This window comes from Oryctolagus cuniculus, chromosome 9, assembly GCF_964237555.1.
Source record: "Oryctolagus cuniculus chromosome 9, mOryCun1.1, whole genome shotgun sequence".
Taxonomy (NCBI): Eukaryota; Metazoa; Chordata; class Mammalia; order Lagomorpha; family Leporidae; genus Oryctolagus; species Oryctolagus cuniculus.
The window spans coordinates 70428430-70454565 of NC_091440.1; the positions used below are offsets into that span (position 1 = coordinate 70428430).

Genomic DNA, 26136 nt, shown 5'->3' on the forward strand with positions numbered 1-26136 from the left:
GGCACTCCAAAAATAACAGAGATTTAAAACGTTTCCAGTGTGTTTTCATCCGGAAAACGTGTTGCTATGAAATTTCTAAGAATGCCCATAGAATCACTAGTTGTCGTTGCTGTTTTCTCTCAGGAATTACAAACACTTAGATTCAGACATAAATAAACGATTCTTTCTGGAAGACTGGACAGTAAGTGCCGGATCACACGAGCCTGGCGGAAGGACAGCTTTATTCGGTTCTCAGTGTGACTTTAGCTTGGAGCAGCCTTGGCTGCATATGGATGTTTGGTTTCTCCTGGTCTGTGTCCCGCCTCCTCCCGCCTGGCACACACACATTGAGGGGCCTGCAGCCCCCAGCTGACTGTTGTACAAGAAAACGCCGAGAGAAAGAGGTGAGAGTAGACAAAATGCAGTGCATTCTCTAAACCAGGGCCTCTCAAGTTTGAGTGGGCAGGGCTCTATGCAAAAAGCAGGTTAGAAATGCAAAGAATATGTTTAAGATGCAATTCTGGTTCAGACAGCTCTTGCAAGGCAGAAATCCTTTCTAGACCAACAGAACCCAGTGGCGCTGACAACACTCGTGACTGGGGAAGAGGGAGCACACAGCTGCTCACAACCAGCCGCGTGGGTGCGCATGCAGACTCTGGGTGAGGATTAGGAAGAAATGGAGCCACTCCCCTGCCCTCCCAGCCAGTTCCCTGAGGGCAATGGAGCTGAGTTTTGGGGCTGAAGGGGTGTGCCACACCCCTCCCTCAGCCCACTGCCAGGACACCGGCTCCATCTTCAGCCTAATCCAGAAGAAGTTTCTGGAAAACTTTGAAAAGTGTTACAGTAAAAGTAGCCACATCCTCCACTACATTCAGTACCTACCCAGAGTGGGTACCCTGAGCCCCGTGGAGAGAGGAGCCACTCTTTGGAAACTTTGGACCCCTGGGTGCATTCAAGTTCATTTCTGGTGTGGGCAGGATGTGAGCAGCCACTTGGACAGACACGTGGGGCATGAGGGGCAGGCAGTGGTGGGGGGTGGGGGACAAGGCCAGGGGAGCGAGCATCCACTCCTCCGGCCCTGGGATGCTGGCCAGGCTGTGAATCCTGCTCACCCGCCCCCCTGCACAGGGCAGCCCAGGCTCCCAGAGTGTCCTTAGGCTGTCCACGGTGCAGCTGCAGGTCTGTTTGGCACTAATGGGGCACCCACAGCAAGGGGTTTGACTGTGGTCCAATTCCTACTGTCCACAGGCTGGTTGGAGAGCTGACCCCCCCACCCCCCACCCCGGGGACTCTGGCTGTGACAGGTCAAGAGGCCCAGAGGCAGTCAGGGTACTGTCCGCTCCCAGAGTCTTTCTCGGAGCAGCCACTCTCCCCTGGGGTTCTCTGTCTCCTGGTGGTCATTTCCCGGCGATGCCGTGGGCTCCAGGGCAAACAGCTCTGCGTCCCACTCCATGTCTTCTCGCGAGAGATTGAACAGGATCCATCTGGAGCTCCCCAGGCTGGAAGGGAGGAAGGCAGCACAGGGTTTCAGTTCAGCTTGGCCGGCCACAGAGGAGAAGGAGACTCGGCTTAGCAGCATTCCAGAAGAGACCATGGGCTTGCTGTCCTGGTCCTGGGCCTTGCGGAGGGCCAGGCAAGGTCATTGTGGGGCTATAGATGGGCAGCAGGTGGACCTCAGCCTGGTACTCAAGGGCATGCATGCTGGAGGCTGGGTAGTGGCTTTAATGTGTCTACTCTAGGGTCTATTGTTATAGGAGCAAAATGCTATCCAGAAACCCCCTGAATCCATCTGGGTTGAACACAGCAGGATGAGTCCAGAGGGGCCCATCTGCTGGACAGGCCAGGCCCTGGCAGCACGGCCCACCTCCACCTTGCCAGGAGAGAACTCACTGTTCTGCATGAGTAAGTGACTGGCACTGGGGGTTACTGACGGTGCCGAGTCTCGGAAGGGGAGGGCCTGGAGGGAGAGAGGCCATAGCAGGTGGAGGCGAGACGGCCCAAGGAGGGCCAGCAGCAGCCAACGCTTCTCGGTTACTTTGCTGTTGGTGCCTTCTCGGGTGCTTCGCTCCAAACCTTCATCAGAGATCTGCAGCACACAATGTGACATTGGCACTGGGCGGGGGTGGGGGTGCAGAAAGCAGCTGGCATGAGAGCCAGGTGGGCCAGAGACAGGGAGACAGATGCAGAGCTGCAGCGAGTCCACGCAGACCACAGCAATGAGCCAGACTAGAGCACAGACTGGCAATAATTAGAAAAAAGAGAGAAAGATTTGTGGCACGCAGGATGGGGGCTCCATGCACCTCCGGGACCACCCCAGGGGTCTGGAGAGCACAGGACATCCCGCCTTTGCTACTTAGCCCAAGCACTTACTCTTTGGTGCAGGCCTTGGGCTTGAACTTCAAGGTGCTGAACGCCCCTTCCACAGCCTTGGGCAAGTAAATAGGGTGCCTTTCCAGTCTCCTCTGAGTGCCAATGGTCCTACGCTCAGCACTCCTGCGCCGCTGGCCATCCGTGCAGTACCCGGAACGCACAGCTACGTCCTCGGAGTGCCTGCGAGGCGCACGCAGGATCCAGTTGGAATGTAAGCTGTGCTCCCGGGAGCTGGTGGCCACTGCAAGAGAGAAGCAGGTGACCCGGATGGGAGCACGCACCATGGGGAGGAGCATAGGCAAAGGAGACGGTGGGTTGGACTGAGAACTCGCAGCAGGTAGGGAGAGACGACCCGGTTCCTGACTCTTAGCAAGTCTTGGATGGCCAAGCCAAGGAGATTTGACTCTGAAGTTAGGGTGCAGGGATACTATGGAATATTATGTCAATGAAAAGTGGGACATGGATCTATAGTTACTGGCTTGAAAAGATGCTCAGGGCATGTTGTAAATTGTTAGGTGAAAGAGAACCTCTTTATTTAAAAGAATAAAAATAAAAGTGTGTGTGTGTGTGTGTGTGTGTTGAAAAGATTTCCGAAGGACACGCACCCAAGGGATAACAGTGATGTTTATCTCGGGAGGCAGTATCATGGGTCCTAGTTTTCACTTTCTTCTTTTTATTTTGATGTGACTTACAATGAACATTTATGAGGGGTCTTCAAAAAGTTCATGGAAAACGAATATCACAAAATAGCCAGGCATGGAGTTCAAAAATTGTTGGCACCAAAACAGACTTATCCTTGAATTCCACTTTCCGTGCGCTTTCTCAAGTACTTTCATATTACTGTTGCGACCAGAGAAAACTGGCCATTCCACGACATTTCACTGAAAATTCCTTACTGCACAAGTGTTCCACCTACAGTTAAGACACTCACTGGCTAAGAGAGCCGTGTCCTACGCTGGAGTGCCCGCATTTGATTCCTGACTTCCGTTTCCCGCCAGTGGAGACTCTTGGAGGCAGCAGGCTCAAGTATTTGGGTCCTTATCTCCCAGCTAGGAGACTTGGATTGAGGTCCCAGCTCCCAGCTTTGACTCTGCCTGCTCCACGCATGTACAAATCCACTGCAGGCATTTGGGGAGTGAACCAGTGCATGCGCTCGCTGTGTGTGTGTAAGTGTGTGTGTGTTCCTCTCAAATGAAAAACATTTTATAATCCTGATGTGAATGGAATGGGAGAGGGAGCGGGAGATGGGAGGGTTGCAGGTGGGAGGGATGTGTTATGGGGGGGGGGAGGAAAGCCACTGTAATCCATAAGCTGTATTTTGGAAATGTATACGTGTGAAATAAAAGTAAAAAAAAAAAGAAAAAAACATTTTAAAAAATTATGACTGTGAAAATGACACTTGTGTCCTCAGTGGACTTGGTCTTCCTTTACCAATATCCTGGATGTCCCAGGCCCGACTCCCAGGGAGAGGGCTGCAGGGGCTGTGTAATGTGGGGGACAGAGTAGCAGTTACGAGGGAGAATGACCATGAGATTGCACAGAACCCAATTTGGGAACCCAGATCTCCCAGTTACACATCTGTCCGAAGCCAGAATAACAAGAATAAGGTACAAGCACACTGATACCAGAAGCTGCTATTTCAGTGGCCAGGAGCTAATAACCTCCTGAATAAAGTCATCATTAAATGGCACCCTAGGGGACAAGTCGAAGATGAAAGAAGTGAATGACTGAATGTAGAAATTTAAACATGGGCTCACCTCACGAACAGGTCTGAATTCTTTGCTCTCCTGCAGGACAGACCCAGTGCAGGCCTTGGTAAGGAGCGAGGCACGGCTTGGTCCTCAGGCTCCTTCCTCTCCAGGGATTAGGCTGGGCCTGGGCAGGCACCTGGACCTCACCTATTCTTCAGACCACCCACTGCCTAGCTTAGGGAGGGTCAGAAGCAGGGTTTTCAAATTCAGTTTGTCTTATCTCTTACTCTTTTTAAAATGGCAATGGCATGCACACAACATAAAAGTTATCATTTTTTTTTTTTTGACAGGCAGAGTGGACAGTGAGAGAGAGAGACAGAGAGAAAGGTCTTCTTTTCGTTGGTTCACCCTCCAATGGCCGCTGCGGCCGGTGCACCGCGCTGATCTGAAGCCAGGAGCCAGGTGCTTCTCCTGGTCTCCCATGCAGGTGCAGGGCCCAAGGACTTGGGCCATCCTCCACTGCACTCCTGGGCCACAGCAGAGAGCTGGCCTAGAAGAGGGGCAACCAGGACAGAATCCGGTGCCCTGACTGGGACCCAGTGTGCTGTTGCCGCAGGCAGAGGATTAGCCTACTGAGCCACGGCACCGGCCGAAAGTTATCATCTTAACCCCTTATTAAGTGTGCAGGTTGGCAGTGCCAAGTGGCGTCACACTGGGGTGCAGACAATCTCCAGAACTTTTCCACCTTGCAAAACTGGAAGTCCGTTTTAATGCTGTAAACAACACTCGCCACCCATTCCCTTTCTTTACATTTCACTATTGCTTTCCCTCATAGTCTTAGAAAGTTCCGCCCTGCCTCTGCTGTAGTCAGCGCACCACAGGGAAAGAGCTTTTGTCCAAACTCGGCCCAGCTGTTGGAGCTGCAGAGGTGGCAGCAGGGATGGCTAACGCAAGGGTTCCCCAAAGGGACGGAGCCCAGAGGCCAATTTCTGGGTGGCAGGAACAGGTGCTTCCTTGAGCCAGTGAGGCGGTATGAGAGTAAGCAGACAGCTAGCCACGAGAGGAGCCCAGATGGCCCTGAAAGTCCCAAGGACTTCCCATGTCTGTGACCCAGAAAAGGCCACCGCGCCATCAGCCATGTCATCACCTTAGCTGTCATTAGCACTACGGATGCTGTTGCAACCCACCTCCAATAGCACCTCCACCTCCCAGGATTTAAGCCCCTCAGCTCCCACCTGCTCCACTGTCAGCACTGCCAACGCAGCGACGAGCCTTCCTGATTCTCTTGCCTCTCCTACCAGCATGCTGCCTCCCCCCTGGAACCTGGCACAGTCCAGCTGGGGTCACTCCTACTCAAGCCTCTTGCCATCCAGATGTAGACAGGCTTTGCCCCTGCGGGAAGTAACCCAGCATGAGCAGGAAAGCACAGCCCTCTTCCAGGGCTGAGTGGCAGAGGCCTTAAGGAGCCACACTAACACTGACTGCAGCACCCCTGAGGCACAGGTCTTCCTCAGTACCCATGTCATCAGGAAGAGTCAGACGTTCAGAGAAAGTCTCAAAAGTTAGCCATCGGACCCTTCCTCCCATGAGCCGATGTTAGGTACCGCCTCGGGGGTACTTAGTGAGGGACAGAGCTAGGAGGACCAGGGGCTCCAGCATGGGAAGCATCAGTCTAAGCAACGGCTCACATGGTAGCAGTGGCTGCCACCAGCGCCTTGAGACCCCAGGGCCAACCTGAAAAGCATCCCAACGTGGCTAAGAAAACCCAGGGAGATTCAGCTGTGGGAAGCCAGGACATTGGTGCCAAGTACATCCCTGTGTGAGAGGGCTGCCTGACCCTTGCCCCCATTGCTAACAGGAGGGACCCTGGAAACGGGACTGCTCTCAACACCAAAGGGAGAGGAGCCCTCTCCTCCCCATTCCTGTGTGTTCCTGGCTGAGGCCTAAAGGGGCCCTGGAATCAGGCAGTTCCCGTCACACGCCTGGAGCCCTGGCTGACCTTGGCTGTCACAGGCAGGACTGTTGGTGTCCTAGCTGACATACAGCCTCTTTGTTGTGATTTCCCACTGCTGCGGGAGTGGACAGTGAGCCTAGTGCCCAGTGTTTCAGCTGGCTTCTAGCATGTCAGAGAGAGGACATTCTGGTCTCTCACCAGTTTCTGGTGATGCCAGAATGTCTGACACCATTGCTTGGAAGAGACTCACGCTGTTCTTTGGTCATAGTGAGTAGCTCTGCAGACCAGCCCTTAAGCCAGGATATTAATGGAATCAGAGTCAAGCCCTGGCCTTAGAAACCTCTCTGTCAGGGCCGGTGCTGTGGCATAGCAGGTAAAGCTGCCGCTTGCAGTACCGGCATCCCACATGAGTGCTGGTTTGAGTCCCAGCTGCTCCACTTCCTATCCAGCTCCCTGCTATGGCCTGGGAAAGCAGTAGAAAATGACCCACATCCTTGGGCCCCTGCACCCGCATGGGAGACCTGGAAAAAGCTCCTGGCTTCAGATTGGCGCAGCTCCAGCCATTGTGGCCATCTGGGGAGTGAACCAGTGGATGGAAGACCTCTCTCTCTCTCTCTCTCTCTCTCTCTCTCTCTGCTCTACCTCACTGTAACTCTGCCTTTCAAATAAATAAGAATAAATCTTTAAAAAGAAACCTCCCTGTCGAGGTTGAATATAAAGCGAACCCTCGGGTCTGAGACCTAGACATTTCTGGGTGAGGTCACCTATGCCACCCATCAAGATCCTCTTTAAAAAGGCCACTAGCCTCCCCCAGTGACACCAGTCTCCATCAAAACCTAAGGCCACGTGGGGCTTCAATGCATAACTGAAAATTCCTTGCTTATGAGATTCAGGTCCCACGTCACTCCCCCTGCAGTGCTCCTATTCTGCCAGCAAAACCCACTGAAGAATCTGCCTTAGTTGGAGATCTTAGGGCCATAAATGAGGTTGTCGTTTCCCTTCACTCCACTGTTGCAGACACTTATACCACTCTCGCTCAGACACTTGCTCTGACCACAGGCTTGGCACTAGGCCTTCCTAACCTAGAAATGCCCTTCGCCCTTTTTGTGGCTAAAAGATGAGTTGTTCTCAGGGTACCGACCCAAAAACTAAGGGAGCTTTCCCGACCTCTGGCCCATTCTTCTAAATAATTGGATTCTAGCCGGCGCCGTGGCTCAATAGGCTAATCCTCCACCTTGCGGCGCCGGCACACCGGGTTCTAGTCCCGGTTGGGGCGCCAGATTCTGTCCCGGTTGCCCCTCTTCCAGGCCAGCTCTCTGCTGTGGCCAGGGAGTGCAGTGGAGGATGGCCCAGGTGCTTGGGCCCTGCACCCCATGGGAGACCAGGAAAAGCACCTGGATCCTGGCTCCTGCCATCGGATCAGCGCGGTGCGCCGGCTGCAGCGGCGGCCATTGGAGGGTGAACCAACGGCAAAGGAAGACCTTTCTCTCTCTGTCTCTCTCTCTCACTGTCCACTCTGCCTGTCAAAAATAAAATAAATAAATAAATAAATAAAAATAAATAAAATAAATAAATAATTGGATTCTGTCACTGCTGGTAGAAGCAGCTTCTAGGCTTACTCTAGGGCAACCTATGGAGGTCCAAACACCTCAAGGGGTCACCAATGGCTGATGAGAGGATGTCTTTGCAAACATCAACTACTCCTCCCAGACTCCCTGGAAGTTACCTTAAAGGCCTCCCAAATCCTAAATCCAGCAACCCTCCTACCGACTCTAGAGGGTAATTAATTGATTCCCTCTTGCGCTGATGTAGTAGAACAGGTTTAGGCAGCAGATCAGATTGAAAGGATGCCACCCTTGGAAACCCTGAGAAAGCCCAGATTGCTTTTGGTAATGGTTTTACCATAGAAGGTATCAGGAGGCCGGCGCCACAGCTCACTAGGCTAATCCTCCACCTGCAGCGCCGGCACACTGGGTTCTAGTCCCAGGTGGGGCGCCGGATTCTGTCCCGATTGCTCCTCTTCCAGGCCAGCTCTCTGCTGTGGCCAGGGAGTGCAGTGGAGGATGGCCCAAGTGCTTGGGCCCTGCACCTGCTTGGGAGACCAGGAGGAAGCACCTGGCTCCTGGCTTCAGATCGGTGCAGCGTGCTGGCCATAGTGGCCATTGTGTGTGTGTGTGGGGGGGGGGTGAACCAACAGAAAAGGAAGACCTTTCTCTCTCTCTCTCTCTCTCTCACTGTCTAACTCTGCCTGTCAAAAAAAAAAAAAAGGTATCAGGAGAGCTGGATACTCAACCATGAGTTTCCAACAGGTATTCAAGGCTCAACTCTTGCCCCCTAAGCCTTCAGTACAAAAGGCTGAATTAATTGCTTTAATCCAAGCTTCTTTTTTGGCAAAGGAAAAAGGTTCACTGTTTATACTGACCCCCAATAGGCTTTCATGGTTTCACACGGCCATGCGGCCACGTGGAAAGGCAGGGGACTACCGGATGCCAAAGACTCCTCCATACAACATGGCTCAGGGATTCTACTTCTCTTGTAAGTCCTCCAGGAACCCTGCAAGACTACTCTAGCACATTGCCAGGGACACCGAAGATGGGTCTTAGACATCATCAAAGGAAACCATTTTGCTGATAGGGTGGCAAAAGAGGCAGCATTGCTACCCCAGGTGGATGTCTGCAACCAGGCACCACACCATCCTACCAGGGAGCAGTCATGGGCCAAAATCAGGTGATTTCGGTTAGATTGTGGAGGACAGCGGACTGCCAGATTTTGCAGCCCCAGGAATGTCAATGGAAAATCTTCAGGGGATGGAAATTAGGACAGGCCTTCTAGGGAAAATTGCCTTCATTTCAAGTCCTACTGTCCAGACCAGCAAGCGATACCCCCCTTCCCCGAATTAGGACCCATTAACAGTGACTGCCCCAATTTCTTTCAGGCACCTTTCCCAGCTATCACAGGTCTCTGCCAACCACTCTTGCACTCCTCTGGCTACACTTGGATCCTTGGAAGCCCCAAAGGGTTTCTTCTGACGTCACCAACCCCCTTCTCTGAATTGGCTCTTGCTTACCCAAGTAAAGACAATGCCTGCTTAATGGGCAATTGCACTCTGGGGTACCTTGCTCCAGAAGTCACCCTTCTTAGTGATACAAAGACTGCTTGATTAAAAGGGCTCTAGATCTTTTATTAGCTGAACAAGGAGATATTTGTGCAGTTATTATTGCACTTGGTTAACAACTCAGGTCAAGTTGAAATAAATATTCAAGCCATTTTCAAGGAGACTGAATGGTTACACAAGTGTAATGCAGGCAGCAGGGATTAATCCAGTCTTCTCCAGACTGGTTTCCAAACCTTTCCTGGCTACTGCCACTGTTGGGTCCATTGTCATTCTCTTTCTCTTCTTCAGTCCCTGTCTTTTTAACATGTTTGTTACATTTGTCTCTTCCAGGCTTCCGCAGATCCTCACTCTGCCTGGCCGGGCACCACCAGTGACTCTATGAGTAGTCTACTGGTGACACACATTTGCCCCGGGGACTGTTTGACCAAACTTCCTAGGTCTTCTATCCTTTCCTCAAATCCAACCCTTCCACATAAGTGACTCTTGAACGGACAGACAGCAAGGAAATCTGAACTCCTGGGACAGGAAGGGTCTACATCCCTTCTCAGCCTGAATAAGTTACCCCTGATAAGAATTAAGGGTCCAGATTCCTTGAGGGGAAATGTGAGAGTAGGTAGACAGCTACATAGGAGAGCAGCCCAGACATCCTGGGAGGTCCCAAAGACTTTCACTGTCACAATACTCAAAAACAAGGTTGGCAAATATCCCAGAAAAGGCAGTCATATTGTCAGCCATACTGTCACCTTGACTATCAAGAACACTGGGGGTCTGCACTGTGGCGCAGTGGGTTAATGCCCTGGACTGAAGCGCCAGCATCCCATATGGTTCTAGTCCTGGCTGCTCCTCTTCCAATCCAGCTCTCTGCTATGGCCTGGGAAAGCAGTAGAAGATGGCCCAAGTCCTTGTGCCCCTGTACCAACATGGGAGACCCAGAAGAAGCTCCTGGCTCCAGGCTTCAGATTGGCACAGCTCTGGCCATTGCGGCCATCTGGGGAGTGAACCAGTGGATGGAAGACCTCTCTCTGTCTCCACCTCTCTCTGTAACTCTGCCTTTCAAATAAACAAACAACAACAACAAAAAAAGAACATTGTCATTGGGGTCAAGACCCACCTCCAAAATGGCCAGGACAGATCCAAAAGGACCTTACTAGGAAAGAAAATAGGTGGTACTCCCATTCCAGGAAACCCAGCCTTGTCCCTAGAACACTTCTCCTGATCTCCTGAATATTCCCACCCCATCATTACAGGATGGAAATGAAAGAGAAACTTCTCCAGACCCCATGGGCAGATGCTCTCCACCCTGTGAGCCTGCCTGTTCTCCCTCTCTGAAGAGTGTACTTTTGCCGGTGCCGCGGCTCACTAGGCTAATTCTCCGCCTTGTGGTGCTGGCACACCAGGTTCTAGTCCCGGTCGGGGCGCCGGATTCTGTCCCAGTTGCCCCTCTTCCAGGCCAGCTCTCTGCTGTGGCCAGGGAGTGCAGTGGAGGATGGCCCAAGTCCTTGGGCCCTGCACCCCATGGGAGACCAGGATAAGCACCTGGCTCCTGCCATCAGATCAGCGTGGTGCGCCGGCCGCAGGGCACCGGCCACGGTGGCCATTGGAGGGTGAACCAACGGTAAAAGGAAGACCTTTCCCTCTGTCTCTCTCACTGTCCACTCTGCCTGTCCAAAAAAAAAAAAAAAAAAAAAAAAAAGAGTGTACTTCTGCTTACAACAAACTTGGCTGGCTCAATTCGACCTTGACACATCTAGAAATTTTTTTCCTGTAGCTGCATTAAGAACCTGGACACACTTTCTGGTAACAGTGGGATTCTTGAAGTCCACTCACAGCCCACCACCTTCAGCCACGTGTTCACAATGCCTCACCATCAAAGCACTCACCATCGAAGTCCACATCTTCGTTTGGGGGCTCAGCCTCAGCAGCCCGGGGCCGTCTCTCTGTATCCAGCTCTGCAATGATGGAGTCAAAGAAGGCAATGGCCTCTGCCACATCAGCACTGAACTGTGCATATTTCTTTGACGGCGCTTTCTGCAAGAGGAACAAGAGAGCAGAGAGGGTGGCTGGAGTCAGGGTCTGTGTACCAGAGATGCTGAACGGGATGAAGTGTTGCTAAAACTCAGTGCAAACAGAGCTAGAAATGTGTGTGGTTTCACAGGTGCATTGGACTAAATGTACTGAGGAAGGAGTGTAGAGTCTCCAGAGCCACAATTGTTGTCAGCCAATTGTGGGGAGCAACCTGGACTAGACTAAGTTACTGGAATTAAGACTTGTTCTATGCATCTGCTCTCCCACAATATGGCGCTGGGAGAGGAGAAAACAGTTTCTACGCAGCTGCCTCTTGCCAACTTGAGTGATGACCTCCAGGAGCTAATCCTGCTCCTGATTGGAGGAGAGCAGCGTACTCGGCGTGTGGGCAGCTGAGTTGGGATTGGTGGAAGAGGACTATAAAGGAGGAGAGAGACAACATGCACCAGGAACATCTAAGGGAACATCTATCTGAAGGAACACCTGTGCAGCCCCCGAGAGAGCCGGCCGGCGGTGTGCCGCTCCCCCGCGGAAGTGGGGAAAGTGGCTAGGGGGAACCGCCCTTCCACGGAGGTGGAAGGGTCGGTAGCCAACCCGGGAAGAACCAGCAGCAAACCCGGGGAGGGCCAAGCAGACAAAAGAACAGCGCAGGGTCCTGTGTCGTTCCTCCATGAAGACGGGGAGCGACATAATGGTGCCGTGACTCGGATAGGAAACCTAGGAGGGAAGAAACGGGAAGAAGTGGGAAAATACTGGAGAGAGAGACTAGCAAAGAGCCTAGGGGAAAGCCGGACGGAAAAAGTGCCAGAAGAAGCTATCGAAAGCCTAGGCATAGACTCGGGTATGGACTGTGGGAAAGAAGTTAGGATTGAAAGCGAAAGTGAAAGCTTTCATAGACTTGGATGCGGACTATGGCGGGGAAGCTAGGAGATTGAAAGCGAAAGTGAAACCTGGAGGAGGCTTGGACTCGGATACGGACTGTGGGAAAGAAGTTAGGATTTAAAGTGAAAGCAAGAAGAAACTTAGATATGGACTGCAGGTTGAAAGTGAAAGTGAAACCTAGAAGAAACTTAGACTCGGATACGGACTGTGGGGAGAAGCCAGGAGAAATGAGGGAGGAATATTGTTGGAAGAAAACTTAGGGAAACATACCGGGTACAGAAAAATGTTAGGGAGGATGAAGCCGCGAGTGCAGGCCGAGGCGGAGACGTAAGCCAGCTTGGAATTCTTCAAGTCAGCCAGGGGAGCAAAAGGCGAAAATCTGGAACCTGAGGCAGAGATGTGGGCTGCCAGGTTGGAATTCGCCAGGTTAGTCCAGGGAACTTGGACTGAATGCCAGTGGTGGTGGAAACGTGAGCTACGCTGTGTGATTCGCGGAAGCCGCCGCGTGCAGAGAGAGCACGGGGCGTGAATAGATAGGGAACGCGGGGCTGGCGCGAGGCCGTGGTGCGGGCGCGAAGGGCGTGGAGACCGCGGAGTGTGTGCGCGAAGCCGAGCCGCGCAGAGCCGGGAGCCCGCCACAGGGCGGGCGCCGGGAAGCCACGCAGATGAGAGAAGCGCGGGCTGAAGCGGCGCAAAGCCGGGAAGCCGCCGCGGGGCGGCGAGGTGCCGAGAAGCAGCCTCGGGGCGGGTGCCGGGAAGCCGCAGGGATAAGAGAAATAGAAGTTTAGAAGTAAAATGAGAGAAATAGGAATGCTGGCAGATAGAAGTAAAATAGGAGAGATAGGAATGCCCGGAGGTAGAGAAATAGAGAAAAATAAGGCCTCCCCTCAACATGGCAATGAGAGAGCTTGGATTCGGTCTGCCTGATTAGGGAGGTGGTGAGCACCTGCGGGCGGCTAGCAGCTTATGCGCCGCAGGTCACCGAAGACAGGCACGAATTAACATCAATAAGTCTCCCCACAATACCACAATGAGAAGGCTTGGATTTGGTCTGCCTGATTAGGCGATAAGCACCAGCAGGCAGCTCGACCAGAGTATGAGCTGCAGGTCACCGAAGATAGGCACGAATCAACATCAATAAGTCTCCCCACAGTATGGCAATGAGAAGGCTTGGATTCGGTTTGCCTGATTGCTAGGGCTTGTAAGCACCTGCAAGCAGTTCTAGCAGAGCAGAGCATGCGCTGCAGGGCACCGAACACAGGCACGCATCAGCGCCTAAAAACCTCCTCACAGCATGGTGAAGAGAAGACCCGGATTCGGTTTGCCTTATTGGTAGGGCTTGTAAGCACCTGTGGGCAACTCTAGCAAGCAGAGCAGAGTGTGTGCCGCGGGGCACCGAAGACAGGCGCGTATCAACGCCAAAAAATAAAAAGAAAGGGGGATCTGTGGGGAGCAACTCGGACTAGACTGTTACTGGAATTAAGACTTATTCTATGCATCTGCTCTCCCACAATATGGCGCTGAGAAGGGAGAAACAGCTTCTACACAGTTGCCTCCAGTTCAACCAATAAACTGTAGGACCTGCTCCTGATTGGAGGAGAGCAGTGTACTCGGCGTGTGGGTAGCAGAGTTGGGATTGGCGGAAGAGGACTATAAAGGAGGAGAGAGACAACATGCACCAGGAACATCTAAGGGAACATCTATCTGAAGGAACACCTGTGCAGCCCCCGAGAGAGCCGGCTGGCGGTGTGCCACTCCCCCGCGGAAGTGGGGAATGTGGCTGGGGGAACCGCCCTTCCACGGAGGTGGAAGGGACGGTAGCCAACCCGGGAAGAACCAGCAGCAAGCCCGGGGAGGGCCGAGCAGACGAAAGAACAGCGCAGGGTCCTGTGTCGTTCCTCCACGAAGAGGGGGAGTGACATAATGGTGCCGTGACTCGGATATGAAGCCCAGGCAGGGTTTAGTGTCGTTCCTCCGCGAAGAGGGGGAGCGACAGCCAATGGATTTTTAACAATCCCCGAAAGAGGCAGGGTGCAAGGACAATTTTTTTTTATTTCCTGTTTCCTGTTTTTAAACACCCAATTAGGAGATTTTCCAATTCCTTAGGGAGGTGATGAGCTGCTCACAGCAGGGGAAACAGGAACAAGATCTGTTGAAGATGCTCTGTTGGGGGTTGCCAATTTCTAAAGTGGCCAAATTTGGGCTCAGGACATGGAATAACTCGGAGAGAAATGAATATCACAATACAGGGTTTTTAAAGAATCTAGAACTGATCCAAGACAGCTGAGCAGAGAGGCCCTGAGCTCAGCTCTGCCACAGAGAAGAATGAGAACCACAAAGGAAGGGCCACGTTTCCAGGAGACTGACGGGGAGAACTCCAGTCAAGAAGCGACTGGAACTGTGAACAGTTCAGACTCCACAAGCCAGCAGAGAGAGAGGAACAAAGCATGCTGCAGCTCCTACCCCAGCTCCCCCACCAAGGGGCTAGCATGTTGCTGGGAAAAGGAAAGCAGAGAATTCCACCACCCTCCCCATCGCTGTGGACCAGCACCCCTAACTACAGGAACATCTTGTAGCCCTCCCTGGCTTTAAATCCAGTCTAGAAAGCTGACTGGGGTCTGAGCAAGTATTCTGCTCAAAAGAAAAAAAAAAAAAGGAATCTACATTGCCTCCTTCCACATCCAAAAGTCCAGACCTTAGCTGCTATGGCACAGCCACTGCTAAATTGCATTCTGTCTTAGGGGGCAGCAAGCAGCCCTGTTGCTATCAGAAGACCCCCAAGCCAGAGCCAGGGCACCCGACTGGGCGGAGAGCAGGTCCCTTTGCATCCTGCAGCTGCGCTGGCCACAATCTCGGAGGCCAGGTTCACAAGCTCCCCTCTGCTTCCTGGTGCTCAGTGCCAGCAACAGCCAATATACACGCGGAGATGACCAGAACTGAGGGAGCCCCCTCCTGCATGTCTTAGTACAGGGTGCTGAATGGCCTGGACCCAAAACCCAGCATCATCTTTGCATGCCCAGTGGGAGTGGGGACAGTCTCTTCTGTGTTCTGCAGGTCTGGGGCTGTGGCTATGGGTGCTGTAATCCCTGAAGTAACTTGTGCTCACTGGTGAGACCTGAAGGCTGACTATGCTCTCTTCCACTTAAGGTGGCAGCTCCCAGTGCACAACCTGCAGCATAAATGGCACTCTACCTCTGAGACCTGGGCAAGGACCCTCTGCATTCTGCACTCCGGGACTGTGACTGTCAGTTCTATAAGTCCCAGGGACAGCTCCGCTCCTGTGTAGGGCCAGGGAAGGCCCTATTTACATTCCTCTGCTCCAGATCTGTACCTGCTCCAGAATACTGTGGTATCACCACGTGGGACCTGAGTAAGTTATCCTCCAAGTCCAGCTCTGTGTCTATCAGTGTTGGAGCTATATTCCATTGAGTCACCTCAGTTCACCCCAAAGGACCTGGGTAAGGACCCTACTGCACACTACCGCTCTGGGCCTGCGACTGTTTGTTCTATACATCTCAGGGGCCCGAAGAAGGCCTATCTGCATCTCACTGATCCAGGCTTGCACAGGCTGCTGCACGATCCCCAGCATAACTTGGGATCAACCTGTGGGATGTGGGTCAGATGCCCTCTGAGTCCTGAAGCTCTGGGCCTGGGACTGCTGGGGCTATGATATAGGGTTTCTCAAATGGGGAGACAGGACATGGGAGCATCCATTCTAAGAGTGTGCCACTGGATAGCTATGTGCTCCCACTTTTATTTAGAGGGTACCAGCAAGTCTACAAGACAGCAGGCACGTAGGCAAAGTTATACATCAACTTAAGGATTTGGGAAAAGGAATTCGGTCTGGTATCTAACATAGGGATTAGAACTGTGTTGTAAATCTTCAGAGACAGGCCCATTTAGATGCTCCTGCAAATTTACAAATTCCCCCCAAATATTCCAGGTACCAATTCCTGTGCATTAGCCCCTGCTGCTCCCACTGCCACATTCCTTTAGGGTGGGTGTGCCCACCACCCCCTCCCCGGCCTGTTTTGGCATGAGCAGAAACTGAAGCCATGGCTCTAATTTCAGGGGGGTGTTCCCCCCGAGAGGCAGTTGTGCAGCTTCTCTACACTATAGTCCACAGTCACTTGAGTTGCCCCTCATGGGACCCGGGGAGGACCCTATCTGCATTCCATTGCGCAAGACCCATGCCTACCAGGGTACAATCTCCCACATAAACCATTTGTGAAATATGGGACCTGGGTATGGCCTCCACTGTGTCCTGCAGCTCTGGGACTGGTGCTATTGGCTCCAAGTCCCTGGAACAACTGTACTTGTCCTGTAGGAGCTGGGGACAACTCAGTATTCATGGCATGGCTGCAGGCCCATGGTGAACAATCTCCAGCATACACTCTGCTGTTCCTGTGGGACCTGGACAGGGTGCCCTTCTTGCCAGGCAGATTTGGGACTGTGACTGCTGGTCCTCTATTCCTCAGAGTTGCTGGAACTCACCCTGAAGGGCCTAGGAAAGAAGATATTTGCTTTCTGCTTGTCCAGGTCCACACCTGCCAGTGTGTAGTTTCCAGCATAACCTGAATTCACCCCGTGGGTTCAGGGCCAGGTCGTCTTCACAGCTCCCAGTGGCAGGACTAGGACTGTCAGTGCTGTAATCCCCCGCTTCATCACACACACTCAGCAGAACCTGAAGAAATTGCACACGCTTTGTACAGTTGCAGAGCCATAGCTGTTAGTGCTATAAGCCCCATCACTGTTCTGTACAATTCCCAAGCCCATCATGAGGCTTATAGCATGGACAGCTGAGACTGGCAGGACAAGAGGAAAAAACCCAATGTGTGCTACTAAACCAAGATGTGGCTACGGTCATCAAAACTCCTCGGGTGATTGACACCCAACTCTCCGGGTAGCAAAGACACCACCTTTGGAAACCCACATACACTTCAAAATCCATTGATTGCTTTCCATTGACTGCTGGAGACTAGACAACTGTGGCACTCACAGACAATGCTGAGATGGCTTCCAGTTGAAGGAATCATTCAGAAGTTATATTTCTGAGCTCACCTAGAACCAAAGCCAAAGCAGCTACTCAACTGACGCTTCCTATTCCTTCTGAGCAAAAAAAAAAAAGATTTTTTTCCTGACAAAACCTACTCCATAGAGAAGAAGGAGCTATTACACTAGATGTGCAGGCATCTGTGTAAGGAAATCGGATATACAAAGCAGCATGAAAGAATGAGACTTCCAAAAAATCACAATAGTTCTCTAGAAATAGATCTTCAGTCAAAAATAACCTGTGAAATGCCTGAAAAAGAACTCAAAATAATGATCCCAAGGAAATTCAGTGAGATGCATAGAATAGAGACAGACAATCCAAAGACATGACAGCAGCAATGCATGAAATGAACAAGAGATTCATCAAAAAGAAATCATTCAAAAACTCAATCATAAATTTTGGAGTTGAAAATCTCAATCAATGAAATAAATACAACTGAGAGCTCCAACAACAGAACAGACCAAGCAGAAAGAATTTATCATCTTGAAGACAGACTTTTGAAATTACCCAGTCAAAAGTTAAGAGAAAAATCATTAAAAAGAATGAAGGGGCCGCTGCTGTGGTGCAGCAGTTTAAAGCCCTGACCTGAAGCACCGGCATCCCATATGGGCACTGGTTTGTGACCCGGCTGCTCCACTTCCGATCTAGCTCTCTGCTATGGCCTGGGAAAGCAGTAGAGGATGACCCAAGTCCTTGGGCCCCTGCACCCATGTGGGAGACCTAGAAGAAGCTCCTGGCTCCTGGCTTCGGATCAGCACAGCTCTGGCCATTGCAGCCAATTGGGGGAGTGAACCAGTGGATGGAAGACCTCTCTCTCTCTCTCTCTCTCTCTCTCTCTCTCTCTATCTCTATCTCTCTGCCTCTCTTCTCTCTGTGTAACTCTTTCAAATAAATTAATAAATCTCTTTTTAAAATAATGAGAATGAAGAAATCCTATTAAACATTTGGGATTTTATTTAGTGAACAAATGCTGATTATAGGGATACCTGAAAGAGAAGAAAAGGAAAAACACATCAAGAAACTATTGAATGAAATAGTAGTATAAAAATTCCCAAGTACTGAGCAAGATACAAATATCTAGATACAGGAAGTTCCAAAACCCCAGCTATATTCTATTAAAGAAGACCTTTTAGGGCATTGCATTGTGGTGCATAAAAGAGATAGCTGGAGTCCCAGATGCTCTGCTTCTGATCCAGCTCCAAGCTAATGCACCTGGGAAAGCAGTGGAGGATGGCCCAAGTACTCCACACAGGAGAGATATGGATGGAGTTCTAGACTACTGGCTTTGGCCTGGTCCAGCCTCAGCTGTTGCAGCCATTTGGGGAATGAATCAGAAAAATACAAGATAGATAGATTTCTCTCCTGTTCTTTCTTCCTCTCCCTCTCCTTCTCTCTCTCCCCTTTTCTCTCTCTCCCACTCTCCTCCTCTCTCACTCTTTTTTTAAAGATCTATTTATTTATTTGAAAGGCACAGTTACAGAGAGGCAGAGGCAGAGGCAGAGGCAGAAGCAGAGGCAGAGAGAGAGAGAGAAAGAGAGAAAGAGAGAAAGAGAGAGAGAGAGAGAGGTCTTCCACCTGATGGTTCACTCCCCAAATGGCCGCAACTGCCAGAGCTGCACCGACCCAAAGCCTGGAGCCAGGAGCTTCTTCTGGGTCTCCCACGTGGGTGCAGGGGCCCAAGGACTTGGGCCATCCTCCACTGCTTCCCCAGGCCATAGCAGAGAGCTGGATTGGAAGTGGAGCAGCTGGGTCTCAAACTGGCATCCATATGGGATGTGGCCCTTCAGGACAGCGTATTAACCCGCTGCGCCATAGCGCTGGTCCCACTCTGACTTTCAAATAAATAAAATAAATCTTAAAAAAAGACTTTCTCCAGGGTATATTACAGTCAAACTGCCAAAAGTTAAGCACAAGCAGAGAATCCTACAGGCATGAGAGAAAAACATTAAGTTACATATAATGGAAAATCCATTGGACTGACAGAGACTTATCAGCAACAACCTACAAGTCAAAAGAGATTGGGGTGATACATGTAAGATTCTGGAAAGAAAAAACCAAACTTCCAACCAAGAATATTATATCCAGTGCAGCTATCTTTCAAAGTGAAGGAGAAATATAGTATTTCCCAGACAAGCAGAAACTAAGCAAATTTATCACCACTAGACTAGCCCTACATGGAATCGTGAAGTAAGTCTTAGATTAGAAGTAACCATCATGAGAACAGTATAAACTTTACTAACAGAGCAGGTACACAAAAGAGCAAAAGAAGAAAATCCAACCTACCGTGACAGAAAGCTACCAAAACATAAAGATAAATCATGAGAGACAGACAGACACACAGACTATAAAAGCAACCAGTGTAAACACTGAAAGCACTTCCCCTCAGAACTGGAACACGGCAGGATGTCCCCCGCCACCACTCTGATCCGATGCAGCACGGAAGTGTTAATGAGCGCAACTAGGGAAGAGAAAGAAATACAGAGTATTGACATGGGAAAGGATGATGTCAAATTATTGAGGTTGCAGATGACACGATGTTGTACATGGAAAAACCCTAACACTCCACCATAAAGCTGTTAGAACTGATAAACCAATTCAGTAGTTACAAGATACAATCAACATACAAAAAACAGTGGACATTTTATGCACTAATAATAACCTTGCTGAAAAGGAAATTGAAAGAGAAATCTCATTCACAGTAGCTTCAAAATTTAAATGTGTAGAAATTTAACCAAAGTGAAAAATCTCTGCAATGAAAATTATACAACACTGATGCAAAAAGTCAAGGATACACACACAAAAAAGTAAAGCTACTCCTTGCTCATAGATTGGAAGAATTAATATTATCAAAATACTCATGCTGTCAAAGCTATCTATAAATTTAATGCAATCCCTATCAAAATACCAATGTCATTCTTTACCAAACTAGAAAAGTAAATCCTAAAATTCAAATAGAATCACCAAAGACCCAGAATAGCCAAAGCAAAACTGAAGGGGGAAAAAAGTCAAGCCAGAGGCAATACAATACCTGATTTCAAAGTTATAGGAACTAAAACAGCACGGTATCAGGGCTGGTGTTGCGGCACAGGAGGTAAAACTGCCATCTGCAAGTGCCAGAATCCCAAGTAGGTGCTGGCTCACGTCCCTGCTGCTCTTCTTCTGATCCAGCTCTCTGCTAATGCACCCGGGAAAGCACGGGAGGATGGCCCAAGTGCTTGGTCCCCTGAGCCCACATGGGAGACCTGGAAGAAGCTCCTGGCTCCTGGCTTCAGTCTGGCCCAGCCCTGGCCTCTTCTCCCTCTCTGTAACTTCATCTTTGAAAGGCAGAGGTTACAGAGAGGCAGAGGCAGAGGCAGAGAAAGAGAGAGAGAGGTCTTCCATCTGCTGGTTCATTCCCCAGATGGCTGCAATGGCCAGAGCTGTGCCCAACTGAAGCCAGGAGCCAGGAGCCAGGAGCTTCTTCTGGGTCTCCCATATGGGTACACAGGCCCAAGGACTTGGGCCATCCTTTACTGCTTTCCCAGGCCATATCAGAGAGCTGGATCGGAAGTGGAGCTGCTGGGACTAGAAGCAGCACCCATATGGGACGCCAGCACTGTAGGCAATGACTTCACCCACTATGCCACAGCGCCAGCCCCAATAAATCTTTTTAAAGAAATACAAAAGAAAAAAGAAGATAGCATGGTGTTAGCAAAAAGGGAAAAAAAAAAAGACATGTAGATCAATGGAAAAGAATAGAGAACCCAGGAATTAATCCATGTACATACAACTGATTTTTTTTAAAGATTTATTTATTTATTTATTTATTTATTTATCTATTTGAAAGGTAGAATTATAGACAGTGAGAGAGAAAGAAAGAGAGAGGGGCCTTCCATCTGTTGGTTCACTCTTCCAATGGCCACAAGAGCCAGAGCTGGGCAGATCCAAAGCCAGGAGCTAGGAGCTTCTTCCTGGTCTCCCATGTAGGTGCAGGGGCCCAAGCATTCAGGCCATCTTCTACTGCTTTCCCAAGTCAAAGCAGAGAACTGGATCAGAAGGGGAGCAGCTGGGACAGGAATCAGTGCTGATATGGGATGCCATGCCACAGGCAGCAGCTTTACCCACTATGCCACAGTGCCGGTCCCAGTCAACTGATTTTTGACAAAGGTGCCCAGAACACACACTGAAGACAGTCTCTTCAATAAATGGTGCTGGCAAAACTGGATATACGTTTGCAGAAGAATGAAATTAGATCCCTACTGCTTATCATATACAAAAATCGACTCAAGATGTATCAAAGACCTAAATGTAAGATCTGAAACTATGAAACTGACACAAGAAAATGTAGGGGCTGCACTTCAATACATTGGTGTAGGCAATGACTTTTGGACAAGACCCCAAAAGCACAGACAACAAAAGCAAAACTAGACCAATGGGATTAAATAGAGGTCAGAAGGTTCTGCGTAGCAAAGGAAACAATGAATAGAGTTGAGACATCCAACAGAATGGGAGAAAATATTTGTGAGCTACTTATCCAAGAAAAGATTAACATCCAGAATATATCATAAGCTCAAAAATTTAGCAGCAAACAGCTAATCCACTTAAGAAATGGGCAAAGGACCTGAATTGATAATTCTCAAAAGAAGATATACAAATGACCAAAAACATATGAAAAAGTGTTCAATTTCACTAGCCATCAGTGGAATACAAAGTAATCCTAGTTAGAGCGTAAGTAACCTGGTCCCCTTACCCATAATGGTAGCTTTGCATCTCCCTGTTTTCCCAATAAGCAGACTGCCCATTTCACCATCAAATTACTGTACACATTCATATTTCCCTAAATTCTTCACTCTAATCCATGATGTTTTTAAAAAATTCGCCAATTCTTTTATAGAACTTTTTCAAGTTCTGAATCATCTGTCTTGCTTAAATCTTATCCACAATAGTTCATATTAAATTTCCAGATTTTCTTTAAAGCAATCTAGGAATTAAAGGCACTTGTGAATAAGTTTGAATACAAAATCCTACTGGATATTTGCAATTTTTAAAAGAATTTTCATATTTGCCTTATCTAAAACTCATTGTTTTTTAACAACTCTTTCCAAAAGATACAACTTGGTTTTCATAGAATAAATTCTTTTTTCAAAATCACATTTTATTGTATACCATATTTCACTATATTACATTATCATAAATTGTAATATTATGGTAAGTCCAAATAACATAAACCAGTTAGGGAACAAACTTAATTTTCATAAGCATATAATTCAGCTTTTTCATAGCTAAGATGTACATAGGCATATCCTAGTTTTTAAAAATGTTTGATTAGAAAAATGCTTAAATACAAAAACCACCAAAACTGAATGATGAACCCCATAAACTCATCACCAACTTCACCACCAACTATGCCATTCTCTATTTTTTTCTTCTATCTTATCCTAAAAAATACCTTTACTCAAAATTATTTCAAAATGTATCTCCAATAAAGTTTTCAGAATTATTAGCCACAATATTGTCATCATAATCAATAAAATGGATAACTTTTTTTTCAAGATTCATTTTAGGTTTTTGAAAGGCAGAGTTACAGGTAGATAGAGAAAGAGAGAGCGAGAGAGTGAGTGAGAGAGACAGAGAGAAAGACAGGTCTTCCATCAGCTGGTTCATTCCCCAAATGGCCGCAATAGCTGGGGCTGGGCCAGACTGAACCCCGGAGCCAGAAGCTTTTTCCAGGTCTCCAACACAGGTGCAGGGGCCCAAGCACTCGGACCACTTTCTGCCCACTAGCAAGGAGCTGGATTAGAAGTGGAACAGCCAGGACTCGAAGCAGTGCCTCTATAGGATGCTGGCATCGCAAAGGGCAGCTTTACCAGCTATACCATAATGCAGGCCCTTTGATAATTTCTTAATATCAGCAAGTACCCAGCCTGTTTTCTTTTTCCCTAACTCAAAAATGTCTTGTGTAAGTTCATCTGTTCAAATAAGCATTCAAACACAGTCTACATTTTGTTGCCATGTATTTGAGTCTCTTTTAATGTTCTATTCTGGCCATTCAAATGTTGAAGAATCTGAGGTTGTTCTAGCAATCTTCCACATTCTGGATCTGGCTGAGTGCTTCTTGGTTTGCTCACGTGATATTCTACCACATAAATGGTAATGATCTAGAGTAGGGCTGTCCTAGAGGACTTCCCGTGATAACCTGGAAGTCCCACATCTGTATTGTCCAATATGATAGCCATCAGCCACCTGAAAAGTGATTTATTAAGGTTACTAAGTGATTGTTTAATTCTTCATTTTAAACTTAAATGACCATAAGTGACCAGTGGCTATTGAATTGTAAACTCAAGGTCTAGAGACTTGATTAGATTCAGGTTTAACTATTTAATTTGTGGTGATGTGTATCACACATCAGGAGACGTATAATATGTATTTTCCTACATTTAAAGTGATGGTAAAATTGGGGGTTTAGGTAATGTTGGTTTCATGCATCTCTTATAAACCCATCATCCATATTTTATAACAGCTGCAGCACTGTGGAGATCTATTATTATACTGCTATTGCAAAATGATGCTTCTCTAATTCTATACTCTTTTGGCATTTCTTAGCTTTGCTTCTGGTGTGAAGGACTTTCTCTTATCACCTGCACAGTCTGTTAGTGAATGGCAGAATAAATGCTGGATCCTTCCACTATTTATCATTCTTAAAATGATATAATATCCTAGAAAGTTCCCAAGATGATCAATGAGGTTCATTTGTTTGTTTTTGGAATCATTACCAATTCATGGAGTTTTAAAATACTAGATCCCTTTTAATCAGTTGTAATTATCCTTTTTGAAGCTCAAATTATTCCTTCCCCCTCCTTTTTTTTTTTTTTTTTTGACAGCAAGAACCCTTTTATATCTCTCTCTCTCTTTTTTTTTTTTTTTTTTTTTTTGACAGGCAGAGTTAGACAGTGAGAGAGAGAGACAGAGAGAAAGGTCTTCCTTCCATTGGTTCACCCCCAAAATGGCCGCTACGGCTGGTCCACTGCGCTGACCTGAAGCCAGGAACCAGGTGTTTCCTCCTGGTCTCCCATGGGGTGCAGGGCCCAAGCACTTGGGCCATCCTCCACTGCATCCCCAGGCCACAGCAGAGAGCTGGACTGGAAGAGGAGCAACCGGGACAGAACCGGCGCCCCAACCGGGACTAGAACCCAGAGTACCAGTGCCTCAGGCAGAGGATTAGCCTATTAGGCTGTGGCACCGGCAGCAAGAACCCTTTTAAAGCTGGATCCTGGGTACCCTTTAAAAAAAAAAAGATTTATTTATTTTACTTGAAAGTCAGAGTTACACAGAGAGAGGAGATGCAGAGAGAGAGAGAGGGAAAGAGAGAGAGAGAGTCTTCCATCTGATGGTTCTCTCCCCAGTTGGCCGCAAACGGCCAGAGCTGCGCTGATCTGGAGCCTGGAGCCAGGAGCTTCTTCTGGGTCTCTCACGTGGGTGCAGGGGCCCAAGGACTTGGGCCATCTTCTACTGTTTTCCCAGGCTAAAGCAGAGAGCTAGACAGGAAGTAGAGCAGCCGGGTCTTGAACCGGCACCCATATGGGATGCCGGCCTTTCAGGCCAGGGCGTTAACCCACTGCGCCACAGCACCAGCCTCATGATCCTGGATACCTTTGACATAACATAGCATCACTGAGAACTTCAAAGTTTTCAGCCAGAACAACACAGTCCATGTTCATCTCATCCATTTCCTACTCCAAATCTGAATCCCATTATTTCTCCCAAGGAGCCTTGGTTTTTAGTGGAAAATATTTAGACACAATAATATATATGAGGTCTTCAAAAAATTCATGGAAAATACGTATTATAAGAAAACTATGCATAAATTTCAAAAATGGTTTTCATCAGAACAAAGACTTTAATTACATTTTTTCATGAACTTCTTGAAGTACCCTCGTATGATGTTAGTGGTTTCATTGCTGCAAACTTTTCAGTGGAAATAACTAGGAAATATTAATTTTTTAGAAAGAAAAAAGTATTGCATTCATATGGATATTTGAAATTCAAATTTTGAAAGTGTATTCACAATCCCTCTGTCCCATTCTTTTTATTCTTCCTGTAATACATTTTACTTTAAATTATGCTATAAGCATACATTACTACTTTTTTCCTTTAGAAGATCATTTATATTTTAGAGAAATTAAAATATAAAATTAAAAGTAAGTGAAATCCTTGGGGCCGGCGTTATGGCCTAGCAGGTTAACGCCCTGGCTTGAAGTGCAGGCATCCCATATGGGTACCAGTTCCAGACCCAGCTGCTCCACTTCCAATCCAGCTCTCTGCTGTGGCCTGAGAAAGCAGTAGAAGATGGCCCACGTGCTTGGGCCCCTGTACCCACGTGGGAGACCCGGAAGAAGCTCCGGGCTCCAGGCTTCGGATTGGTGCAGCTCTGGCCCACTGTGGCCATCTGGGGAGTGAACCAATGGAAGGAAGACCTTTCTCTCTGTCTCTCCCTCTCACTGTCTGTAACTCTACCTCTCAAATAAATAAATAAAATCTTTTTTAAAAAAAGTAAGTAAAACCCACCAATTTTATACCTTTTACTTTGTTTCTTTGTGTGGATATATGTTTCTACCGGGAACACATTTTTTTTCTACTGAAAAGCATCCTTTAATATTTATTATAATACAGGTCTTTTGGAGATGGATATTCTTAATCATCGTTTCCTCGTATATTTTTCCTGCCCTCTTCTCTCTTTCTTCTTCTCTGGAACTTAAATGTCACTTATGTTACACATGCTGGCCCACCGTTCTGGGACGCTGTGTTCTATTTTTCACCCTATTGTCATTGTATGCAAGTTTTCATGATTTCTTTTCACCCATCTTCAAGTTTGCTGATTCTTTCCTTGGCTGTATCAAGCCTCCTCTTGAGTCCTTCTGTTTTAGCTTGTTTTCTGTTGCCCCAACAGAATATCTGAGACTGGGTAATTCATAAAGAATTCATAAAGAGGCTTAGTTTGGTTCACAGTTCTGGAGGCTGGGAAGTTCAAGAGCATGGTGCCAGTGAGGGCCTTGTTTTGCTTCAACTCAACTCAGCTCACATGAAGAAC

The 26136-nt window shown here is 48.5% G+C and overlaps 1 protein-coding gene across 1 annotated transcript in view; it reads right to left on the minus strand.

Moving 5' to 3' along the window:
* Nucleotides 1–1223: 1223 nt before the first annotated feature.
* C9H13orf42 (chromosome 9 C13orf42 homolog) overlaps nt 1224–26136 on the minus strand; it is a 40035-nt gene continuing 15122 nt past the window's right edge. Inside the window, exons 2-4 of the mRNA XM_051832228.2 lie at nt 10990–11137; nt 2350–2590; nt 1224–1478 (exon numbers count right to left, since the gene is read on the minus strand). Coding sequence (XP_051688188.1) covers nt 1304–1478; nt 2350–2590; nt 10990–11137 — 564 coding nt within the window. The 3' untranslated portion in view covers nt 1224–1303. The remainder of the gene's footprint in view (nt 1479–2349; nt 2591–10989; nt 11138–26136) is intronic.